This window comes from Ursus americanus, chromosome 2, assembly GCF_024610735.1.
Source record: "Ursus americanus isolate L20-20 chromosome 2, mUrsAme1.1.p, whole genome shotgun sequence".
NCBI lineage: Eukaryota > Metazoa > Chordata > Mammalia > Carnivora > Ursidae > Ursus > Ursus americanus.
This window is the reverse complement of record NC_142128.1, coordinates 44,068,721-44,089,721: the sequence shown is the minus strand read 5'-3', so window position 1 is coordinate 44,089,721 and position 21,001 is coordinate 44,068,721. Positions and strand designations below refer to the sequence as shown.

The 21,001-nt window shown below is 45.1% G+C and overlaps 1 protein-coding gene across 1 annotated transcript in view; it reads left to right on the top strand.

The window, feature by feature from the left end:
- The first annotated feature begins 479 nt into the window (after window positions 1-479).
- Window positions 480-21,001, top strand: part of SPTA1 (spectrin alpha, erythrocytic 1) — a 65,016-nt gene continuing 44,494 nt past the window's right edge. The window contains exons 1-16 of the mRNA XM_045784398.2: window positions 480-621; window positions 1,751-1,990; window positions 3,002-3,127; window positions 4,787-4,927; window positions 5,647-5,793; window positions 7,789-7,922; window positions 8,469-8,613; window positions 10,012-10,166; window positions 11,124-11,259; window positions 11,349-11,450; window positions 12,923-13,060; window positions 13,689-13,799; window positions 15,604-15,681; window positions 15,828-15,983; window positions 18,188-18,392; window positions 19,793-19,974. Coding sequence (XP_045640354.2) covers window positions 1,754-1,990; window positions 3,002-3,127; window positions 4,787-4,927; window positions 5,647-5,793; window positions 7,789-7,922; window positions 8,469-8,613; window positions 10,012-10,166; window positions 11,124-11,259; window positions 11,349-11,450; window positions 12,923-13,060; window positions 13,689-13,799; window positions 15,604-15,681; window positions 15,828-15,983; window positions 18,188-18,392; window positions 19,793-19,974 — 2,193 coding nt within the window. The 5' untranslated portion in view covers window positions 480-621; window positions 1,751-1,753. The remainder of the gene's footprint in view (window positions 622-1,750; window positions 1,991-3,001; window positions 3,128-4,786; window positions 4,928-5,646; window positions 5,794-7,788; window positions 7,923-8,468; window positions 8,614-10,011; window positions 10,167-11,123; window positions 11,260-11,348; window positions 11,451-12,922; window positions 13,061-13,688; window positions 13,800-15,603; window positions 15,682-15,827; window positions 15,984-18,187; window positions 18,393-19,792; window positions 19,975-21,001) is intronic.

Below are 21,001 nucleotides of genomic sequence, written 5' to 3'. Positions count from 1 at the left end.
TTAAAGGCTGTTAAAAATCAGCAGCTGGGTTTTCATGAAGTTGTCGAGCTGTATTTCCTAGTGATAGGTTGGAACAAGAAGCTATGTATACCCTGAGCTCCTGTCATTCTGCAGAGTGCAAAGATTGGGTGATCCAGAATTCCATCCTGATTTGCCATTCTCAGACCCGGCATCTAAGACTCATCAGAGACACACGACAGAATTTTAACACACCTCTTTATCTTACGTCTATAACTGTGTTTTTTCTTTCCAATTTTTCATTTAAAAACCTGACTTTCATGTTTTATGAAGTCCCCTTTAGAAACTTCCAGAGCCACAGTCTCTCTGAACCGCTGAGTCACCCAGCATCCCTGCAAGTTAGCAGCCCCCTCGGCTGAGCCTGTCTCCTGAAGATAACGTGGACTGTGGCTGGCGGGATTCAGGGCCCAAGGTTCTTTCTTTTTTTTTTTTTTTTGACGTTTTCACATATGTAACGTTTCTTTCATCTTTATCTGAAGAAGACTACACAAATTCCTGAGAATTGTCTCTCTTTCTCTCTGTCTTCTTCCTCTCTTTTGGATACATTTTATCTTGACAGGTTCTTGACCTTTCCGAAAAGTGAAACACTTTCCAAAGGAAACCGTGAGTATGGAATTCTTTGTAGCACAATTTGTCCCTGATATCTTTAGGAAAGCTGTCTCTTTTGAACTCTGTGCCCTGTATGTGATAGAACCTATAAGAATTGTTTCTTGGCTTTTAAGAAGTAGAGAAGCTTAATTTTAACTCTTTTCGTAATAGCTCACTTTAAAGAATGACCTGTGGATACACAGCATCAGAATCTAGCAATGACCTGTTTACGTGGGTTCGTATAGCGAACGCGTGGGTAACTTGGAGAAAAATAATACTCAAGAAGGATTTGAGTCTCCGTAGAATAATTTGATTCCATAGTCAGTCTAGTAAAGGCCGTCCACGGAGTAGCAATTATATTTTGGGAGGAAGAAGATTAAAATTTGAACCTGGTGTTCAGTGTTCTGGCTGAGGTAAGCTGGGGGAGACTGTGCCCACATCCGGATGAAGGAAGGTGAGCCCTAGGGAGAGCTGGGAGGCTACTGCCCCAAACGGGCCGGATCCCACTTACGTTGTTTGACAGTATAACATTTTACATTGCAAAAGCTGATTACTCAGATGCTAATAATCTGAGATTTATGATAATTGGATAAAGGATGTGATGAACTTTTTATTTGTAGTGTTTGTGAATAAAGCAAATAAAAAGGGTAAACAATATATGAACTATATTTTATGTAAAAAAAATTTCCAAATGTTTGTGTATGTCATTCATCAAGTTTATTGCAAACCATGTTTAATTATTCATTAGATTAAATTCAGAATGATCAGTACATGTCAACACTTTTTCAGCCTTTGAAAAGAAAATTACATCTCTTTTTTATCCTTCTGAAATGTGTGATTTTGCTAATTTAAACTTGTCTCCTATCATTCATCCAAATAAATTCTATTTATAGAACTTAATAAATGTTGTCACACATTTATGTGAAAAGTTGGAAAAATGTTCTGAATGATAAAGAATTATTAGCCTAAAGGTTAACTACCTATGGTTGAAATTATGTTAACATCCTAGACCCCTTGTGACAACAGGTTTTATAGGCAAAACATCCGAATGTAAGTTCAACATGAGTAAACGTCTTGAGACATAGAAAAGGGACATCACAGAGATTTGAGAACCAGCAAGAGATAGAAAATTTTTGACTTGCAGGCTATGGAGAGCAGCGGACCGAAGGTGCTGGAAACAGCGGAGGAGATCCAGGAAAGGCGTCAGGAGGTGTTGACTCGCTACAAGAGGTTCAAGGAGCTGGTGGCCGAGAGGGGTCAGAAGCTTGAAGATTCCTATCACTACCAGGTTTTCAGGCGGGATGCAGATGACCTAGAAAAGTGGATCTTGGAGAAACTCAAGATTGCAGATGATAAGAGCTATGAAGACCCAACTAACATACAGGTACTCTGCTCCTGTGACTTCCCCAGAGCAGACTCTGAGATCTCCAGGGAGGGAAGCATTCTTGTAATGAAAGTGCATATTTAGTTAACTGTCAGGGCATAATGTCGTAGGAAGTTCAGACTACCTGTTAGGGACCACAATTCTGCCTCTAAATGGCTCATGTCTTTGACTTCTTAAGCCCGTGTCTTATGTACAGAGGAAACTCACTCCATGAATGTATTCTTAGTCTGAAGTTAAGCTATGGGCATAACAGTGACTGAGAGTTCGAAGAAGTTATGACACACCAGGCAACTTTAACATTTTGTGGTGAAGAAACGTCAGTGCTTCCACTCTGCTCAGGATAGGAATTCAGTGGAATTTTCCCCAGGTTTCTCCCAAGGGGCTATCCGTGCCCTTGCTCTGTCCACATGACAGGCGTCAGGAGGAGAGCGTGGGTGGAGGTTCCTCTCCTCCATCTAGTAGAGCATGTGACAGAGTCATGACCAGAAGAAAGGGTTACCTGCTTAATAGGGGTAATTGATGTCGGTGAGGAAGCACCTGGATGAAGAACAAAGTGATATCTATTATATGACAACAACAGTATTATCTGATAAGCAGAAATCTTTCAATTAAAAAAGGCCATTATTGTAATAATCATCTTCCTCGTTGCATTCCACTTTCCATAGCACTTCCGTCCTGTTTTCTGAAGAGGAACGAATGTGGGACATCTTTTCATTCCCACCAAGGGCAATTGAGACTTAAAAATAACAGGGTATTTCCTGGGAACTCCCCAAAGTCAATGGAGACAGGACAAAACCTTTCTCTGTGGCCCTTGACTTTGATCCTGGGTTGGCTTGAAGTGGCCATTTCTTTTAGGATGTGACCTCTCCAGCTCTGGTCATGGGTTATCACTTTATCTAGGTTGTGAAACAAGTAGTTCTGCCCAAAAGTAAGAAAAGGGACTGAAGGACCCCTTTATGGCCCAGGGATGCTAGGTTTCATTAGCCATAACTTCTGGTTTCTAAACTTCAGGGCAAGTATCTGAAGCATGAATCCTTCGAAGCAGAAGTACAAGCAAAATCAAGGGTCATTCCTGAACTGGAAGAAATCAGGGAAACCCGATTTGCTGAGGGGCATTTTGCCCACGAGGACACCAAGGTAAATGTATGGTAGGGCTCTGTGAGAAATGTTTCCAATTGTTGATTACGTTAGCAGAGTTTTAATTGATTATGCCAGCTATAAATCTTGATGTAGCTGGCTTGGAACTGGGGTTCCTGACTTTTATCTTCCGGGGGGGTGGGCCAGGAAAGATGGTAGACGTCCTCCTGTCCCCTAGGGCAGGGAGAAGAGAGCTAAGATACAAAAGCTATCCTGGGATAGCATCACGGTCCTCTTGGCCACCGCAGGATAACTTGGCTTAAGATCAAGCCTTCTTCAACCCAGTTGCATGTGTCCCAGATAAACTGGCTTTCCGAAATGTCATTTCTAATGATTTCTTCTGACCTCAGAGTCCTTGTCCCTTAGATTCTCCAAACAAGAGATGCTCTGCTGTGTGAATCTTCTCTGAAATATCTCTCCCTTGTCTGTGATACCTTTTTCTTCACAGCCCAACCTCTGTGACTAATATTACAGTTCTCAAACCCCACTCTTCTGCTCATTTTGAAAACTCCTAAAATCCCCGGTCTTCAGCAAATCTTCCCTGAACACTGAGCACCACTTTGAAATCCATTACTAATGTATCAGCTCTTTCCTGACGTAATTCACACACTCTTCCAATGTTTGTGTTCATAGAGTCAACTCAGGATCTTTTCTGCATGACCGGATTTGTTTGTTTGTTTTTACTGTTGAAGTAGTTTTGAAATCCTTAAACCAAATTTATGTGACATATTTAAAAATTGGGTCTGATCTTTTCGCATTAAGAGTACAAATTCTAGTCCATTTTACTGTCACAAAAATATGGTCAGAGAACACAGACTTTAACCAAAAGAGAACCTTACTGAAGAGTCTGTAAGAAGAAAAATCTCAAAACTCATGTATTGATATAAAACAGAAATTAATTTGGTATTTTTCACGGCTTTGTGGGCCACCAATCCCCCACATTAATTGAAAGAGTTGAGAAATGTTTGCGACATCTTCACAACTATCAGACTCCCCGCGCTCCATTAGACCACAGCACCAGAGCATTCAGAGAGAACTGTGGTCTGCGGGCTACCGTAGACAATGGAGTAGTGGAAAAAGACGAGATTCTTGAGGACACGACACAGAGAGTACCTTCAGTTTGACAAGTTATGTAATCCATGATCTCCTAAACTAACCTGGCATCAAAGCCTCCAATTGCATAGTCTCAATATTCTCATATTGCCTCTAATTTTCAACATAAATTAGCAACATCGCAGCTCTTACTCCTTCTGGCAAACAGTTCATGCTCCATTTCTTCTACGACTTGCCAGTACTTAGAACACCCACTCTCTGCCTGTCATCTCCCTGTCAAAAGCCTATCGGTTCCTCAAGCTTCAATTCAACAAACTGAGCACTGTTACATGAATCCTTATTCCATCCTGTCTTATTGTTTGTAATCATTTCATCCTCTAAAGCCTCAAAGCAGTTTTACCTTTTTTTCCCTCTTATGGCAGATCGCGTGTGGTTTCGTTTAACAGCTACTCCCGTGCAGGTCGATATCCTCCTTTAAATATCTGTTGAGCAGTTAGTGCAGGAGAGAACGCAGTTTTTCTCCAGGCCGGTCTCTGCACGCGTCTCGGCGTCCGTACCGGCTCCAGCAGGGAGGGCGCCTGAGCCGTTTTGCCTCTCCCCGCAAAGGTCCATCTGGAAGAGCTGCACAAACTGTGGGACCTGCTGCTGGAGCTGACGCAGGAGAAGGGTGCCCTGCTGCTGCGGGCCCTGAAGCTTCAGCAGTACCTGCAGGAGTGCGCTGACATCTTGGAGTGGATCGGAGACAAGGTAGGGGACCCACAGGCCACAAGCAGCACTTCCCCTCCCCGTCCCAGGCACCCCCAGCCGTCTAACGCAGGCTGCTGGGAAAGCGGGCAGGGTGTCTGTTCCTGGACTTTGTTCCTTGAAAGAAGCAATTTTGGCAAAGATTTAGGGGCATCCTGGAGATAACTGACGTTGTGTGTGTGGGGGGGGGGGAGTGCCCTAGGCTTGTCCCCGTCTACCTGCCGTGACCCTTAGCTCCGCCTCCTAAGTGTTTGCTCTTACTGGTGCAGGCTGAGAGTGCTCTCTTCCTCCGGGCGGCCGCTCAGTACCTGGAGCTCCGGAGGTTTCTATTTTTGGAAACACTTGAGGAGCAATCCTGTAGTTAGGACTGAAGATACACCCACGCAAGTGCTTGGCGCGCGCTTTTGCAGATACGCAGTGTGTCAGTTGAGTGGGATCAGGATGAATTTATTTTTCACGTTCCCGAACACAAAAGGGTGCTTCCAGGAGCTTTGACCAACCGTGTCCCTGGTCTTTCTGAAGGATTACCCCGAAGAGCCATGTCCCCCGGACCAGGGTGCCCTCTCAGGAAATGCGCTCCTGCTTCCAGCTCTTTCCTGAAGGGTCTCTCCCAGGCTCCACCAGCCTCTCCTTCTGAGCTCCCCTGGGAGTGTGGGCAAGGGTTTTGGGCATTCGAACTGCAGCTGTTTGCTGGTGACTCAACCGACTTTCCTTACCCACAGGAGGCTATTGTGACGTCAGTGGAGCTGGGTGAGGACTGGGAGCGCACAGAGGTTCTGCACAAGAAGTTCGAGGAGTTCCAGGCAGAACTGGATGCCCGGCAGGAGAAAGTGGATGGAATAAACCAGTATGCCAACAAGTGCGCCGAGGTGAGGTGGGGAGCAAAGGGTCAGGGCAGGGCAAAGGTTCTGATACGCAAAACATGAAGGACATGGGACATTGTGAGAAAACAGGGACACATGTCCCCGTGGTAACACGCCCAGGGCAGTTTCCTCTCCTGTGTGGGTCCATCTCTTGCCAGTCCATGGAAATAGAGGTGCGAACGGGAGAGACAGTGTATGTGTGTGCACGTGGGTGTGCACGGGCACGTGTGCAGGGGAACTAGACCCACCACCCGGTAACTCCCGGGCACCCATCACCCGTGTTGACACTGTACCCTGTCCCCCTGAAGAAGAACCAGAATAAAGTAGCAAAGAATATAAAATAACGGTGGGCTATCGTAAGGTATATGATGCCATTATACATGCGTTTTTTGTGAGTGGGGAAAGAAGGGAGGCAGTTTTGCTTTCATTCACTTAAGAAAATGTTTAAATAGATTTTCAATAGCTGAGCAAAAATTCGGTGTGGGAATAAATAACCCTAGGATATGCAGGAAAATGGGGAGCCAGTCTGATTTTCCATGCTATGAGGGAATTAGAAACTCTGACCGTCGGCCGTTGTGCTTTGCCAGTTGGTTTCATCATCACGTCAGCTCTAGGACAGGAAGGCTCCTGTGTTAAGGGAACCAAGGCTCAGGACGAACGGGTACTGGGGCAGGGGAAGTCACCTGTATCGCAGTTTATTTTCAGGTCACGTTTCCAACAATCTCTAAACCTTCTCCCTCCACCAGCTTTGTCTCATTGTGAAAGTTTCTCGGTTACTTATCACTATCGAACACATTGTCACGCAACTTCAAACAACAAACACTTTCTTTTTTCCAGATTCAGTTCCTCAGCGAGGCGATTCTCCTGATCCCACCTGGTTTTCTTAAGTGGCTGCTGTTATTTGGTGGCTCAGCTGGGGTGGAGGGTCGAAACGGCCTTGCTCCCATGGCTGCGGACCTTGACTCACTTTCAGAGCAGTGTTTTTTGTTTGTTTGTTTGTTTTTTTGTGAGCCAGGGTTCCAAAAGTAAGAACAGAAGCTGAAGGGCCTTTTGAGGCCAAGGGGCAGGAGCTCCTATCATTTCTGCCATGTTCTATGGTAAGCCAGGCATAGGCCAAGCCAGATCCAAAGCCTGAGGAAATGGACTTCCCTTCTTGCAAGGAGGACTTCATAGCAAAATAACACGGCATTTTATCTAAGGTACCATAGGAAGGATTAATCCAATACAGAGCGTGACCTCTGCTCCTGTGGAGTGGAACCCACATAGCTACAAATATAAAGGGCCATACATTCAGGAAGGAGAATGCAGAAAATTCTGTCTGGAGAAGCTTCAGAATGGGAATGGCAATTCCAGGAGACAGGGACAGAAGGAGTAGAACGACTTGGACGAATAGGAACTGCTCGAAATTGCCAAGTGTCAAAATAGGTTGATGCCTTTAACTGAATCTAGTATTCATAAATCTCGGTGCTTCAAATCATTTGCAAGGATGTATGAAATTTTCTGTAAAATTAAATGTGTGTGCGTATGTGAGGAATTATACACACATGCACACACATTTAATTTTGCAGAAAATTTAAAGAGAGGGAAACATCTCTCATTAGATTCTCAAAGGTGTCAGGACCCCAAAGGAGTTAAGAACCACAGTAATACAGTTTTGGAAAATAAAGTCCTATTTCACAGAGGGGATTTTTTCTTCCTGGGTTTTCAGGGGACTTGGCAGGCATCGACAAGGTGGAATTCTGAAAATAACATCATGGCTGAGGAATCTGTGTTGATAGTCTGCCCCAGTGCTGTGAGCAAAAGATATTTACAGTATCTGGCGGGTTGGCTTCTAGATTTTTGGTAAAGCCAGGGTGCAGGGCTGTGGTGAAGATTGGTATTTGGCTAAACGGTCATTCTCCATGCCTGGCAAGGTAGGAACCAGTGCGAAATGAAATGTGTTCAGTGGTTTTTGAAATAGGCTCACCTTTGCCGGACCCCGGCCCTGGTTTCCTCCTGCAGGAGAACCATCCCGAGCTGCCCTTGATCAAGCTGAAGCAGCATGAGGTGAACGCCGCCTGGGAGCGTCTCCTGGATCTGGCTCTGCAGAGACAGGAAACGCTGTCCGGCGCTGCAGACCTCCAGCGATTCAGAAGGTATGCTTTTGGCCAACACGTTACGGGAAACGCTGTAAGATCACCATGCTTGTACTTGGGCTAGCCTCTGGCTACTGTTAGCAATTAGTGGCCAACCTCTCAAACCAAAGTAAATCATGTGTTTGCCCTTAAGGCAGCAAGGGGGAGTGGAGTTAAGGCAACCGTGACCGACCCCTAGCCAAGTGTGTGATGATTGGAGCTCAGAGCAGTAAAACCAGCACTGGTGGATGAGTGATGGAAGCGCTGCAGACAAGGGCCGCGTACCAGGAACTGGGTGGGGGTGGGAGGTTGAGAGGGAAGAAGAAAGACAGTAAGAGCTGACCCACGCATGGGAAGAATATCTACAGGCCCAGTGACCAGATAATGCCCAAGCCGCTACATCTCAATGGAAACCATTAAAGGCAAAAACTACATTACTTTTTGCCAGGGAGTAGGAATTCAAGGCAACTGCGAGCTGAGTGAGCCAGGGTGGTCTTTGCTGCGTGTGTTGTTTGCTCTGGAATGCCTGCCATTTTCTTTGTCGGGACTCATGTGGCTGTCTGGCAGGGACGTGACTGAAGCCATCCAGTGGATCAAGGAGAAGGAGCCTCAAGTCACCTCTGAGGACTACGGCAAAGACCTCGTTAGCTCCGAGGCCCTGTTTCATAGTCACAAGGGCCTTGAGAGGAACCTCGCGGTCATGGAGGACAAGGTAAGCCACTGGTGGAAGCCTGGCTGGCCTCTTGGGCTGGAAGAGGCATTTGGTGGGTCCCTTGCCTCCAGAGGACACAGTAAATTCACTATTTTGAAAAAGGAGAAATTCCTATTCCTGAATATACTTCCTCGTTCTAGTACGTAACTTGCACGTGGACATTGGACGTCCTTTATTTTTATTTAAATATGCATACATGCTTTATATACTCTTGTGTTTTTTTGTGATGTACTTCATGATTTAAAAACAAAAAATATACCCCCAGGGGTGCCTGGGTGGCAGAGTCGTTAAGCGTCTGCCTTCAGCTCAGGGCGTGATCCCGGCGTTCTGGGATGGAGCCCCACATCAGGCTCCTCCGCTATGAGCCTGCTTCTTCCTCTCCCACTCCCCCTGCTTGTGTTCCCTCTCTCGCTGGCTGTCTCTATCTCTGTCAAATAAATAAATAAGATCTTTAAAAAAAATTATATACCTCCAAGAATGCTTTCCTAATCTCACTCAGTCCCTGCAGTCAGAGAATCTTTCCTCTTGTCAAACCACACTTCTGTCAGTTCCAGCTGATTCCTATTTCTTTTGTCCTTCCCTCAATAGATAAGGGAAGAAATTTCTCCTTCTTCTTCTCTTTCTTGCCCTCCTCCTTCCCCTCCCCTTCTCCTGACCGGCTCTCATTCTTGCTTCCTCCCCCTACAACATCACCCATAACCTCGGCTAGCTCCATCTGGAGGATGGACGGTGGAGTTGGTCCCCTGAGGGTCCCCACGTGCCGCCCCTGACCATAGCTTTGTCCCAAGAGCCAGTTTCTGAAAACCATCCCATTATTCTACTTCTTTCTTTCTTGCTCCATTTTTTGTATTTTGTCTTTTCCCCCTAATAATGAATAATAAAATCCCATAATTTGATGCATGATGATAATGAAATTTGAAATCCTAGACAACACCTGATTATAGTTAAATATAATGAAAGCACTAATGGTAACATGTGGAAAGTCACCCATATCCACATTTTTGCCCCGTGGCCTTGCTCCTTAGGAATTGTTCTCAGAATGGTTTAGTACTGCTGGAATTCTTAGCAGACATTCTCCTGGGCAAAAGTGTCTCTCTGATTCGCACAACAGTATTTATGGAAACAGTATAGAGGGTGGCGAAGGACAGTCTGAGGTCTAAACCTTGCTTCTTTTTTTTTTTTTTTAAGATTTTTAATTTATTTATTTGAGAGAGAGAGAGACAGCCAGCGAGAGAGGGAACACAAGCAAGGGGAGTGGGAGAGGAAGAAGCAGGCTCCCAGGGGAGCAGAGAGTTATCAGTATTCACAGGGTTGTTTTGTCAGATATCTCCCATAAAACTTTGTCAGGATGAACCCGAGTGCTTGGATTTCCCACTAGGTTTCTTTTTCATCCCAAAGGTGAAGGAGTTGTGTGCCAAAGCGGACAAGCTGATGCTTTCCCACCCTCCAGAGGCATCTCAGATCCAACAGATGAAAGAGGATCTGGTCTCCAACTGGGAGCACCTTCGAGCCTTGGCTACCAACAGATACGCGAAGCTGCAGGCTTCCTATGGGTGGGAAAGCCCTCCTTTCTGTTGCTCCATCTCTACAGGGTTGGATATAACATCAAAAGCAGAAATTAAGAGTGAAAAGAATCAAATATGAGGGACCCAGCCCTCCTCCCTACTTGATGGTAGAGGCAAAAGAAGCTTTATTTGTTAAGAGAAGTCCCATGCGGGCTGACATAACACCCAGCATAACACCTCCCCGCACTGCACCCCATCGGTGTTCCTCTACTTAGAAAGTTGTAGAACGCTATCAGGGGGCCCAGGGACCTGGAAAAGCAGCTGCAGAAACCTCAAAATCCCCAGCCCTAGCCTACGAACTGAAATAAATTTCCAAGCTGAAGGGTGTAAAAATAAATCTAGAATTATTTCCTGAGTGTGGGCTAGCTTGCCAAAAAGCTGGGTATCATTTCACTAGTCAATGTGCATAGTTAGTCATTAAAAGACCAGAAAACAGTGTTTATCTTACTTTTACAATTCCAAATTAACTGGTGAGCATTTAATTATTTGAGCAGGTAACCGTTTTAGGGATTTTGTTTTTAGTAATAGAGTTAAGGGTGAGCTAAGGCCCACGAGGGCTCCCAACCTTTACTCTGGTCCCCTTTCCTGCCAGGTGCTCCCTGTTATTTATAAGCCATGGCTTATTTATTGGCCTCTTTGGGAGTACTTTACTCCACTCCAAGTGTCTCTGGAGCGGTGTGACCTTGTGATGTTGGAGAAGCAATGCCCATGTGTCTCATCCCACAATGACACGCCCATCCCAGGAGTCAGCAGCCTGGAGTGAAGGATAGCCTGCCCACTTGCCCCACGAAAGGAACTGGAAGCCCATCAGGGGGATGGAAGGGGTAGGGTTAGGGTGCAGAGCACCCTGCACGTCTCAGCTCAACCCAACAACCCTAACTCTTGGCTCAAAGTCCACTTACACCTGGTTTCTCCTTCCCGTCCTTTACCTTACCTCTCCTGCAGGTACCAGAGGTTCCTATCCGACTATGAGGAGCTCTCAGGCTGGATGAAGGAGAAGACCGCTCTGATCAGTGCTGATGAACTGCCCACAGACGTGGCTAGTGGGGAGGCCTTGCTGGACAGGCATCGGCAGCACAAGGTAGACAGGAAGAGCCCCCCCACGCCGTGGGCGGAAGAGGGAGGGGCCATGAGTGCTCCCCTGTAAGACATTTTGCCTTGTGGCCATAGCACGAGATCGACTCTTACGATGAGCGATTCCAATCTGCTGATGAGACTGGTCAGGATCTGCTGGACGCTGGTCACGAAGCTTCTGATGAAATTCGGGAAAAGGTAATCCTGGTTAACAGTGTGTGAAATTTTGATACCTATTTAGCCTCACTTAATTTCATAATAACATGATAATCTCTGAATAGGACGAGAAGTCCTATCGACATCTTAATAGTGACCCAAATTTCACGTATCGCAACTTTCCTTCACACATTGCTTCAGCTATGTCGAGTTATCTGCAATTCTCAGGACGTGATGTATGCTTCCTCACCCCTGAGCCTCTGTGTCCTGAACCCACCTGATTTCATCAACCTGCCTTCTACCTTATTTGAAACCTCCATACCGTCGCGCCTTGTCACACATGCTCTGTCCTTGTCTTCCGTGCTCACCTCTAGATTGTGGGTTCTTGGAGGACTGCACCTATTCCTCTTTGCAGTCCCTAAGAGGACTGGCACATGGCTGGCTTTATTGTCTCCTCTATACCTCAAATCACACTGATTTTCCTATATCGGTGTTTCTCAGATCTACATTCAATAACAGGAAAGCTTTACACCGTCAGAATCCCACTAACTCAACAATCAGGTTTGCCGTCCTCCTAATCTCCTGGATCAAAAGGACTCACCTCAACCCCTTGAGCCCTGAGAGATTTTCCTTCAGTCACAGGGTCACAGGAACTCCCTGGGATGATGATTAAAATAAGATTTGTCAGCTCTTTGTATCTCATTAGGTTTCAAGCACAGCCTCTAGTGCCGGCGGCTGGGTGGGGTTGAGCTGGCCGTATTTTGAATTCATCCAGAACTCCATGGGAAGAATCAAATATGGATTTTTATTTTTAACAATTTCCTGCCAAAGGAAACCTAAATCCTTGCCCACATACCTGTTATCCTGGGATTCCGAGAACCGTGCTGCCTTTTTGATGGGCTTACACAGCAATGGTGCTAATAAGCTGGAATTTCTTGGGCAGATGTGTGGGCAGGAACAAAGGCTCTTACGGGTTTGAGAATGTCACCTTCCCCTCTCTTTAGTGATTCTTATTTGCTTTGGGAAGAGAATGCGAACTTCTCAGTCTGATCATTTAAGGGCCCTATAAACTTCAACTTCATCAACCGTCCACCTTCTTTAGACACTGCGCTTTTCTCTGGACCACTTTGTGTAATCTAACAATTGTGTTATTGGAGCCATTGTGCACTCCTGGTATGTCCTCCTGTAATCCTGATCCCCCTTCCCACCCTTTAAATCTCTGTTTGATACGATACTTCCCACACTTCTACTCCCTGCGTCTTCCAATCAGAATTCATCATCTCTTCATTTCTACATACTAAGTGTGTTATTGTAGCCCTGCAATGCGTTTATCCCATTTTCTGCTGCAATGTGTGAAATGTGGGTACCTATTTAGCCCCCCTTAATCTCCTAATAATATGATACTCACTCAGACCTTGATGTCGTCAGAGAAAAGCCTGCTTCGTGTTCCTTTGTGCGTCCTTCCAAAGGCCCTGCATTTATCGGATGCTCACACCGTCTCTTCCTCTCCGCAGATGACAATACTGGCCAACGACTGGGCCGCCCTGCTGGGGCTGTGGGACCAGCGGCAGCTTCAGTACCTGCAGTGCATGTATCTGCACCTCTTCTATCGCGACAGCGAGCAAGTGGACAGCTGGATGAGCAGACAAGAGGTAACAGCAAGGGCTCAGCGAGTGTCCAGAAGTCATTTCTCCCACCCCTCATTTAGCACGTGACGATCGGCCCCTCGCCGCCACTTCCGTGGGCTGGAGATTGTCCCAGGGAGTGGAGGGTGATCTACAAGGAGAAGATGCGACCGGCCCTTTCTATGAGGCTCCTACACTTCCCTCACGAACAGCTGCCCGGAAGAATACCTAAGCGCACAGGGGGGAAGCATTAACCTCCACTGAACGTAGGCCAGATGCACATCGATCACATTGCTAAGGGGTCAGGAGCAGAGGGTTGTGATGAGTCAGGCAAGCTTACCCAGAGTTTTCCTGGAGGGGTGAGCCGTCCCCTTGAGACAGGGTTGGGGACTCAGAATGGTGCCTGGATTGGCCAGGACGATTCTATGTGGACAGAACCAGACACAAAGGTGATAAAGTTGTGTGAGAGGATTGGGGAGGAGTCTGAAGTTCCTGCTGTTGGAGGTTGGTCCCTTCCCACCATCCCGCCATATGCTAATCCCACCTCACTGTCCCACCATCTCCTTGCCATCCTTAGTCTTTGCCTCAGAGACGTTCCAAAAGCAATGTTTCTCACCAACGAGGAAGAGCTGAGCTGTGTCTCTGTCTTCTACAGGACTTCTTGGAGAACGAGGACTTGGGGAACTCCCTGGGCAGCGTGGAAGCCCTTCTTCAGAAGCATGATGACTTTGAGGAGGCCTTCACCGCCCAGGAGGAGAAGATCACAGTGAGTAAGGGGCTCTGGTGTGGGCGCTGGGTCCATGTTTGCTTGTGTTACCTCGTACAACACTGTCCTTAGAGAGATCCATCTGTCACTCTCAGACATAACATGAGGGTTCTTTGCAAAAGAGAAAACATCCAGAAAAGTAATCAAACCCATTTTTCTTATCACATTTCTTATTCCACAAAGCATATTTAGAAAGTTTTTAAAGATTTTTAGACATTTACATTTTCCAATAAAGTGAATGATTATCTTATTTTTTCTGCAGTGTAAGTAGATATGATTAGCTCCATGTCTGATACAGAATCATTACTTGGAAGTTTGAAATGTATTATTTACTTTTTTAGTTTTTTTCCTCTCCTGTAATGTCTCCATTTAGTTTTCTCAAGTAAAATCTAGTTGTCTAAACAACATCTGTTCTTTTCCTGTGTATCTTCAGCTTTCTGTTTCTCATCTAATGCGACCAGGGTTTTCCTGTGAACCCTACGTTACGATGTCCCAGAAACTGGTCAATGTATAAGCAGGGCTCAGACAAGTGTGGGAAGGTTTTACTGGTGCAATGTACTGTATGTCTCTGGCTGTCCTCTAGGCTGGTGCTGGCTTTTAAACCACATGCACTACCACTGGCAGCAGCAACAACCATAGCAATAGAATTCCAAGTCCTATCTGTTACTCTTCAGTCAATATGGAGATTAATATGGTCCCTTATCCACCCATATGCTTGCTCCGTTGATTTTCATTGGTAAAAGCTAACAGTGTAAAATAAGCTATTGTTTGTTTTTTTAAAAGCTATTGTTTGTTTTTTATTGTTTATAAAATGCTATCATGTATTTTAGATTATTTTCCCATTCTTAATCATTTAATCCATCCTGAGTTCTAACAATTTGAGGACTTCATGAATGAATATGAGTAAAAAAAATTTTTTTTCTAAGATTCTATTTATTTATTTGAGAGAGACAGAGTTCACAAGCAGGGGAGTGACAGAGGATGAAGGAGAAGCAGGCTCCCTGCCAAGCAAGGAATCCGATCTGGGGCTCGACCTCAGGACCCTGGGGTCATGACCTGAGCTGAAGGCAGATGCTAGACCGATTGAGCCACCCAGGTGCCCCTTGAGTAAAAATTTCTGACCCTTCTTCCTATGAGGCTAGGGATATAGATATAGATACAAATGTATATAATAGATAGCGCAAGAGAAGGGGGGAGGGAGAGAGAGAGAAAGAGAGTGAGAGAGAGAGAGAGAGGCTGGCCACTGGACATGCCTATATCCACAATGCTTCCTCTTGAAAATTTAAGAATAGGAGTGCCTGGGTGGCTCAGTCGGTTAAGCCTTTGACTCTTGATTTCAGCTCAGGTCATGATCTCCTGGTCGTGAGATCAAGCCGCTAACTGGGCTCCTCACTCGGCACGGAGTCTACTTGGGATTCTCTCCCTCTCCTCCCCGTCCCTCCCCCCGCTTGAGGACATGCTTGCTCTCTCTCTCTCTCTCTCTCATAAATAAATACATACAATCTTAAAAAAATTTAAGAATAGATCAAATATTCATCTTCAAGTGACATCAAAATCCATTTACTGTAACCTAGATATTAAAAATATTGTGGCATAAAAGAGGGTAATTAACTTGTCAAATATACATTTTGAAACAGAATTTGTAATAGAAATCAGAACAGAACTAGGTCCCAGATCTCTGATCCTGCAAGTTGCTCTCTTCCTACATTGCTATGCTTCCTCTTTAAACAGCTGGCCAAACGGTAGCCCCTCACTCAGGGCCACTGAGGGAAAACCAGTCTGGTTTTATTGTATGTGTTTCCAGACCTTGGACAATAATGCAACGAAGCTGATTGACAGTGACCACTATGACTCCGAGAACATCGCAGCTCTCCGGGATAGCGTATGTCAGAAACCCCACACGTGTGCCTGCCTGCATGTGCTCTGGGGCCCAGGGAGGGGTAGGGGCTCTGGAACCAAGCTGAGCAGTGAATCGCGTATGTCCATATTTGGCTTTGCTGACCATGAGTTTCTTCTTGATTTTTGCAGCTCTTGGCCCGGCGGGATGCTCTGCGTAAGAGCGCTGCCACTCGGCGCAAACTCCTGGAGGATTCATGGCTTCTGCAGAAACTGTATGAGGACTCAGATGACCTAAAGAACTGGATCAACAAGAAGAAAAAGTTGGCAGATGATGAAGACTACAAGGTGAGCAGGGTTTTCAGACCCTGGGCTACTCAACAGGACTTAGTTTCATGGGGCTGGAGTCTAGAGCGGAAAGGCTGCTAGCGTTCAGCTGGTGACCCTCCTTACAGAGAAGGGCCTTGAGTCCCTCAAGGCAAGAGACTTTGTTAAAAGCCAAGAACCTGGTGTCTGGATTTCCTGTGCCCTGCTGCCTCTCACCTCTTTTCTCAGGTAGAACATCTTTTCTTTTCTTTTCTTTTCTTTTCTTTTCTTTTCTTTTCTTTTCTTTTCTTTTCTTTTCTTTTCTTTTCTTTTCTTTTCTTTTCTTTCTTTCTTTCTTTCTTTCTTTCTTTCTTTCTTTCTTTCTTTCTTTCAAGATTTTATTTATTTATTTGAAAGAGAAAGCAAGAAAGAGAGAGAGAAAATGAGTTGGGGGGGGCAGGGAACAGAGGAAGAGGAAAAAGACTCACCACTGAGCAGGGAGCCCGGCGTGGGGCTCAATCCCAGGACCCTGGGATCATGACCTGAACCAAAGGCAGATGCCTAACCAACTGAGCCACCCAGGTGCCCCTCTCTGGCACAACTTCTAATGTTCCATAACTGAATGGGGGAAGGGAGGGACTGCTCCGTATTTAGCTGCTTCTTGTCTCTCTACTGTCTCTGCTGCTCCCCTCTGCACACTTATAATAGGAAAACATTGTGTCTGATCCCGGCATACGTTCAAATTTACTAAAAGCTACTAGGAACCCAAAGGTAACCTCAAGATTTGTTATAATGCAGAGTTACATGGTTTTGTAGCTAGAAGGGAACAACCCCTTATTTTTATTGATGAGGAAACCAAGGATTTGAATTGGAAAGTGACTTATCCAAAGTCATCTAGTTATTTAAGAAGGTAGTTTAACATAAGTATTAGAAGCATGAATTCTGGACATGGTGAACCTGGATTGAATGCTCTCCCTGTTCTGTCTTAGTTTATGTGACTTTGGGAAATTCTTGACTTCTCTCTGAGCCATAGATTTCTCTACCTTGGGGTTATGTAAAACAGGTATTTTTCACTCACAAGTGTTATATAGTACAAACCATTACACATACATGTATATACTCATACACTTTCACATTTACAGTTGAGGCTAGAATTAGTCTCTTAATTTCTAGGCCAATACCTATTCATAATACTGACTTTTCTAAACATCATTTAGTCTTAAGTGTATACCTTGATCCTTTTGTTCCTATATCTTTATAGAACTATGAGCATCTTTTCTGTATCTTTCATTTTGTGAGACTTGGAAATATGTGTTTGTGTTCTTGGGAGGAGTGTGGTTCCAGGATACAAAGGGCAAACAGATCTTCTCCAGATGAGGCAGATCGGGGGATGGTTCATGTGTCAGGACAGAAATGGGAAAAATTTGTCATCTTTCATGACAGCTGATTATTTTTCCTTCTTTTTTTTAATTTCAAGTTTTCATTTAAATTCTAGTTAGTTAACATATATGGTAAAATTGGTTTCAGGAGTAAGATGCAGTGATTCCCCACTTACATACAACACCCAGTGCTCATCACAAGTGCCCTCCTTAATGCCCATCCCCCATCCAGCCCATCCCCCACCCACCTCCCTCCATCATCCCTGAGTCTGTTCTCTATCATTAAGTGTCTCATGGTTTGCCTCCCTCTTTCCCCCTTTTCCTCCATGTTCATCTGTTTTTGTCTCTTAAATTCCACGTATGCGTGACATCATATGGTATTTGTCTTTCTCTGCCTGACTTATTTCTCTTAGCATTATATTCTGTAGCTCCGTTCATGTCATTGCAAATGGCAAGATTTCACTCTTTCTAATGGCCAAGTCATATTCCTTTATATACGTACACCACATCTTTATCCACTCATCAGTCAGTGGACATTTGGGCTCTCCCCATAGTTTGGCTCTTGCTGATAACGTGTGATAGATTGTTAGTTCTTGCTGGGGTGCTGTATTCAAAGTGAGCTTCAGGAGATATCTGGGCTCTGTGGAATCACACGCATGAATCGATTACCCATGTGTGCTGTGTGGCTCGCAGGAGGGCTTTGCCACATGAGTTTGCCAGCATTCTCTGGCTCAGTACTTGGACTAGGACAGTTCTCTTATTCCCTCTCCTTAATGCAGTTGTATTTATAGTAAGAAGTAACCCCTATCCTCAAAATTTCTGCTCCCCATTCTTCAGGCCATAGTTTCCTTTGTTTTTTGGATTTAGGATATACAGAACTTGAAGAGCCGGGTTCAGAAGCAGGAAGAGTTTAAAACTGAATTGGAAGATTATCAACGTCTGCTCGATACACTAGAGAAAACCGGCCAGGAGATGATTGAGGCTGATCACTATGCCTCGGACAAGGTAGCTGCTCGTGTGAGTGAGGTTGTCGGCCTCTGGAAGGAGTTGTTGGCAGCTGCAGAGCAGAAAGGTGAGAACAGAGGTTCTGGGGAAAGGCTACCTCCTAAGTTCTGGAACCTACCATCTTAATCTGTACCACCTCGAATTTGCCTGGTGACCGCCATGAGAAGTGATGCCACTCATTTCTTCCTGTATTGAACAGAGCTTTCATAACCCAACTAAAGTTTACCACTTTGTATACGTACAACTTTACGCTTTCTTCCTGCATGTAGGTTTCAGTGAAATTACTTCTGTTTTCTTCACTTTGCTCCCATTTTTTTTTCTTTATCCTGAATAAATATGCCGGAGCCATGAATCCAGTATTGGCTACACACCTGAAAGTACTGTCCTTAAATTAGGTTTTACATACTTGGGTTCTATAGATGAGACAAGATATTACAACCCAGGTTATTAAAGTAGACATTAAAAGATTGTCAGCACCATATGTGATGTTTTTATTTTATTCTTATAAATATTTTATTCTTATAAATGGGGCTTGATGACTTGCTTTTTTCACCTGTCTGAAAGGGTTCGTCCTGCTGTGAGCTCTTAAAAAAAATTCCCTCATGTCTGCCTGAATAATCTCTACTTACATTTAACCTCACCTCTCTAGAAAGTCAGTCCGTTGTGGTAATTAGCACAAATAATGAGGTTTTCCTGTCCATACTCTCCTGTGAGACATAGATTCCATCTACAGACACAACTCCGGCCTGGTTATCGAAGAGATCCATATGCCATGCTGGGCCTTTCAGACATCACCGTAGTTTTGGGTTTAGGAAAAAAAATCTAACTTTATAGTAACAAAAAGATGTCACTACTATTCCCCACCAACAGGAGATACAGTAAGTGCTAGGCAGCAATTATGCAAATAATTGTTGTAAGGTCAAAGAATGAAGAATTTAGCTGAGACAGGTGGAGATAATCAAGACATTTTCTGGAAGAAATATTGTGAGGCATGGCTCGTGATGAAGGACAGGTCCCAAGAAGGGCTGATAATGTTCTGAGAAAGACATTTATAAAAAGACAATTCAAAATTTCAAACGGAAACCAGTCTTAGTTTTATACCTCTTTTGGGAAATGCAGAGTTTGGGTTTGAATCCCTTTGAAAAGGAGGTCTTGATGGAGAGTGACACAGGACATATGGAAATACCCAAGATGGTCAGGATCTAATAGGACAGGACTGCACTTCCTCAGCAGGGAATGAACTGATGGTTCATCTTTGTTTTGAGAATGAAAGCTACTATATTTAAAAACAAATACTATCCAAATTCCACAAATTTAAGGTGATTTGTGTGTGTGTGTGATCACCTGTGATGGATATGTTTGTCTCATTAGGACATCACAACATTATATTTCTCCTGAAGTTCGATGGAAGGTGTCTTACTGTGCAGTGAGGAAGAGTCACGGTGCCCATCTCGTGCCTTCTTGCAGGGACCCAGCTGCATGAGGCTAACCAGGAGCTTCAATTCAAGAACACCGCGGAGGACTTGGAGCACTGGCTGGGGGACGCGGAGCAGCAGGCGGCCTCCGAGGACTACGGCAAGGGCCTGGCCGATGTACAGAACCTACTCAGGAGACACGGCTTCCTGGAGTCCGCGGTGGGCGCTCATCAGGTCGGTTGCCAGCTCTCTGGCCGTGGTCGACCAGAGCGCCTACGTGCCCCGAGCTCACTCTTAATAAGTAACTATTGAAAGAGAAACAGAGCAAGAAACCAAAGGCAAACATTCCAAAATTGTAGCTGGTCAGCTGCGCCTTCCTAAGACCTTGTCTGGTGTAGCCATTGTCCTGGGTGCTGTTGTCAGAACCCCATGGCTGGGGGCGGGGGTCGTTGTGGGCTCCCCTACATATGGCATCACACTCTTACTCCAGAAGCTTGGGCTTCGTATTCCAGCTCTCCACTCGCGGCTTATGTGACCTTCTGTGCTTCTTTTCACCTTCTCGTGTGTCTCTATGCTCACCTGTACTGCAAGGTTTGGACAACATTGCCTCCTGCTGTCCTGGCATTCCATGAGTGAAAGCCTGAAAATATCTATAATTCTACTGCTTTGTTTTTTAGTTAAGCACATTGAAGCCCATAGCTGTGAAGTGACTTCCACGAGGTCACAGAGAAAATTGGCAACAGGGCTAGGACTAGGATGTGGATGTGTGGGCTCTTGGTGCCAGAGATATGCCCCTGACATCCCACCAGATTGTCACTTGAATTAATCTAGTTAGTTGTTAAGAGTGTGGACACTGGGTGAGTTTCTGGGGAACCCAGGGAAGAACCCACTTCCAGTTGACTCACTTTCTCATCCGAGGGGTCCTCGCTTATACTTAAAAATGACTCTGTTGTTTCCTACAAAGTCCTATCGATCTGTCTTGTTAAAATACACTTTTATGATGTCTGTTGCTTGGGCTAAATGGGAAAGACAGAATAATCTACAGGAAACAGAAAACAGGAAACAAACCCAGTCTCTTACATAGCTCCAGGGATGGCTTGATGGGGGTGGGAAAAAGGTAACAAAACAGTGAGATTCCTTTTGGAAACACCCCGTTTCATCTCCTGGGCATTGTTCCTGGGATGCCGGAAATTTCAGTCTGGGAAGTTTCCATGTTAGTTACACCTGGAGCTCATGTCCACGGAGTAGCGTGGGAGGGGAA